The sequence below is a fragment of the Jaculus jaculus genome, chromosome 1, assembly GCF_020740685.1.
Source record: "Jaculus jaculus isolate mJacJac1 chromosome 1, mJacJac1.mat.Y.cur, whole genome shotgun sequence".
NCBI classification, from domain to species: domain Eukaryota; kingdom Metazoa; phylum Chordata; class Mammalia; order Rodentia; family Dipodidae; genus Jaculus; species Jaculus jaculus.
Window position 1 is genome coordinate 249,659,213 of NC_059102.1, and position 3,713 is coordinate 249,662,925.

The window sequence follows — 3,713 nt, forward strand, 5'->3', positions numbered from 1 at the left end:
GGATACTCTCCACGGGCCAAGCTATGTGCTGGGCTGTTAATGTGCAGAGCCACTTTTACCAACTTCATAGCAACCACCAGAGCTGGTGGTCATTGAAACCATAATTTTTAAATAAATCTCAGTTATTTTTCTTTAAAAAAATGAACACACTCACATGGAAATTCTCAAAGTTTATGCAAAGCAAATGTGATTTTTCTTTTTAAGATGAGGGCCTAGGGGTTTGTGAAGAGGTTTTGAATTTTCACTTTATAGTGTAAACATGTTACTCATAAATTTAAAAAGTGGTTATTAAAATGCTTACTATAGAAATTTTTGAAAATAAAAAGAAGATTACCACAGATTAGATATGATTAACATTTGCATTTTTATCCATGTTAACATAAATAAATGGCAGTACAGGATTTGGCTTGTATTTAGTTCTGGTTTCTGCTATACCAGGATTTTTGAAGGTGTGTTCAACATTCCCCTCAGTCCTAGAGCTTTGGTAGGTGGAAAGAAAGGATCCATGCTCTGATGAGGCTGTAACATGGTGACTTCCTAGTCTTCTATGCCTAGAGATTCACAATCAACTTGCCTATGGCATCTGTTTGCTTACTAAAGGTTATGTGGAGTTGGGCAAACTTTCATGAACTCTATCTGTAATTCTTTTAAGTACCCATAGAAACTGCATTCCACCAAACTCATTTTGGAAAATACATACTACTTCTTGCTTCTGCCTATCCAAGTTCCTGTAATTCACTTGAGTCCCAGGAATCCAGATGGGTAGGTGGGGTGCCCATAGTGGAGGCAAGGGTGAAGTGATTGTTGGGAGTGACTTTGGGAATCTTGTCAGGCGATTGCCCTCCCCCTACAGAACCATTATTTTTATAGGTAAGTAAACAAATGAAGAGAAATGAATGAGCCATTTGCCTGTGTCACAGAAGGAGTAAAGACAAGATCAGGATTTGAACAAACCTCACCAGTGAGAACTAGGACCCTAAACAACCCTTTCTGGTGAGGTGGTGATGTAAGGCAGTGCCCAACTGGGCACAGCTCTGGTATGAGTGGGGCTTATGCAGAGCCAGTCAGGATTTCTAATGCTCAGCACTAGATGTGCTCAAGCTGGCTTGTTTCAGGCTTCATGCTTACTAGAAGCCATCTCTGTATCTCCAGGGTTGCTAAGCTGCTTCTAGCCAATTTTCCTAGTAGGCCCCTCTCCTTTACATTAAGGTAGACCCTGGCAAACTGGGTGGCCCTTGAGCTTTCTGCATCCTGGGCCCCATGTGCAATGTTTCCTGTCTCAGTTTGCCTGTCTATCCTGGGGGGTGAGCAGTATGTACTCTTCCCACTCCTGAGAGGTTCCCCTCTTCATTTCCATAACTAAGAGTCCATTACCCAGAAGCTGTCTCCTATTGTCATTAAGTCCCCAATCTGCAAACCATCTCTGGCTAATATTTTTGGTAAGAATCTTTGATGTCCCAATGTATTTAGTTGCCTGCAAGATTAAGAACACCAAACCAGACATTCATGGATTCTTCTCCCATCTTTCACAAAGTGTGAATTAGAAGCTGGGGAAAAAAAAAACATCTAGACAGGAATCCCAGGCTAGTAAGATGTCTAGATGTCAAAAGTCTATAAGACTTTCTCACTCCCCAGCCATCTTGGCAGCTGCTCTTGGTTGGGTCCCGTCCCGCACCTAAGGCAGGAAGATGGTGGCCGCAAAGAAGATGAAAAAGCCCCTGGAGTCCATCAACTCAAGGCTTCAGTTCATTATGCAGAGGGAAAATACGTGCTGGGGTACAAAGCAGATGCTGAAGATGAACAGACAGGGCAAAGCGAAATTGGTCATCCTCGCCAACAACTGCCCAGCGTTGAGGAAATCGGAGATAGAATACTATGCTATGTTGGCCAAAACTGGTGTCCATCACTATAGTGGCAATAATATTGAATTGGGCACAGCATATGGGAAATACTACAGAGTATGCACACTGTCTATCATTGATCCAGGTGATTCTGACATTATTAGAAGCATGCCAGAGCAGGCTGGTGAAAAGTAAACTATATAAAATTTTTCTTTAATAAAACTTGCCAGAGCTTGTTTTTTTTTTTTTTTTTCATGTCTATAAGAAACTCATTGAGGTAGAGGTACACTTAGTAAACATTCAAGGTATTTGATATTTTAGGAAGACATCTCAGGGAAGGGACAATGGAGATGGAGTTTAAAGAATGAGGGAGGGTTACTATGGTGGAGCTGAGTGCGTTGGATTGCTGTGAAAAGCACTCAGCTAAAGTTGCGCTGGTGGTAGAATGACATTTCTGGGCCCAGCATTGTCTTAGATCTGGGAGATTTGGGACATGGGCTGGATTTGAACCTACAGTAGATATAGCCTAAGTGGTACGCTAGTGTTAGATCTTGAGGAAATGGCATAAGTAAATGCTCAGAAATAAAATTCCTGATATAATATAATACTAGGTCTGGAGAGATGGCTTAGAGATTCAGGTGCCTGCCTGAGAAGCATAAGGACCCAGTTTTCACTCTCCAGGTCCCACGTAAGGCCGATGCACAAAGTTTCACAAGTGCTCAAGATTTCATGTGTGCACAAGGTGATGCACGTGTCTGGAGTTCGATTGCAGTGGCCAGAGGCCCTGGTGTGCCAGTTCTTTCTTTCCTTCTTTCCTTCTTTCTTCCTTTCTTCCTTTCTTCCTTCCTTCCTTCCTTCCTTCCTTCCTTCCTTCCTTCCTTCCTTCCTTCCTTCCTTCCTTTCTCTCTCTCTCTCTCTCTCTCTCTCTCTCTCTCTCTCTCTCTCTCAATCTCTCTCATTTCAAAAAAGGCCAGTCTATTGGGCTTGTCTCAAGAAAAGTCTTATTCTATAGTGTGACATGGTGGGTTGGGGTTGTAAATGTGATCTACAGGTTGTGATACATCTGGGTCCTTGGACCCATGCACTTAATTAGGACTTCATGACAGTGGGATGCTATGGTGAAAGAGGCTTTTCACATACTGGCAGATAGAAAACAGAGAAGGTCAGGGCAGGATATTGCTCCCTAGAACATGTTTCCAGTGATCTACTTCCTCCAGGTAGGCCCTACCTTCCACTATATATCACCTCTTAATAATGTCATCATATTATGATTCCATGGAAGAATTAATCCACTGGGTAGATCAGAGCCTTCAAGACCCATGTATTTCTGGAAGTTCTATCACAGACAATCACAGACATTGTCCTTCACTAACACCCTAAACATTTTTCAATACAATTCAGTTGTTGACAATCAAGATTAAGCATCACAGGTAGCTATCTATTTGGAAATCTTTTTTTATATATTCAGTCAACTGGGTTTTTTGGCATGTGTGTGACTGTATGTGTCTATGTGTGTGTGTATAAGGACATGTTTGCATGAGCATATGGATGTCACGTGTCTGCCTGTATCATTTCTACACCTTATTTTTATGAGACAGGTTCTCTTGCCAAATCAGAAACTCACCAGTTTGGCTAGATAAGCTAGTTGTCAAATTCTGGATGCTTCTGTCTCTGCTCCTCTCGTGCTGGGATTACAGAGTCACACCACTATGCCTGGTGGTGCTGGGGGTCTGAACTCAGGTTCTTATGCTGCTTTTCTGTCCAGCACTTTGCCCACTGTGCTTTTTTGTTGTTTTGTTTTCAGGTTTCTCATGGTACAATGCCAGTACAAGATGGTGGGAAGGATTCACAGTTGATGTAGACAAAAGAGTA

The 3,713-nt window shown here is 42.2% G+C and overlaps 1 protein-coding gene across 1 annotated transcript; it reads left to right on the forward strand.

Annotated features, from left to right (window-relative positions):
* Positions 1–1,688: 1,688 nt before the first annotated feature.
* Positions 1,689–2,081, forward strand: LOC101597036 (60S ribosomal protein L30-like). The gene has a single exon (XM_045141570.1). The coding sequence runs from the start codon at positions 1,689–1,691 to the stop codon at positions 2,034–2,036; it is 348 nt and encodes a 115-aa protein (XP_044997505.1). The 3' UTR covers positions 2,037–2,081.
* Positions 2,082–3,713: the final 1,632 nt, after the last annotated feature.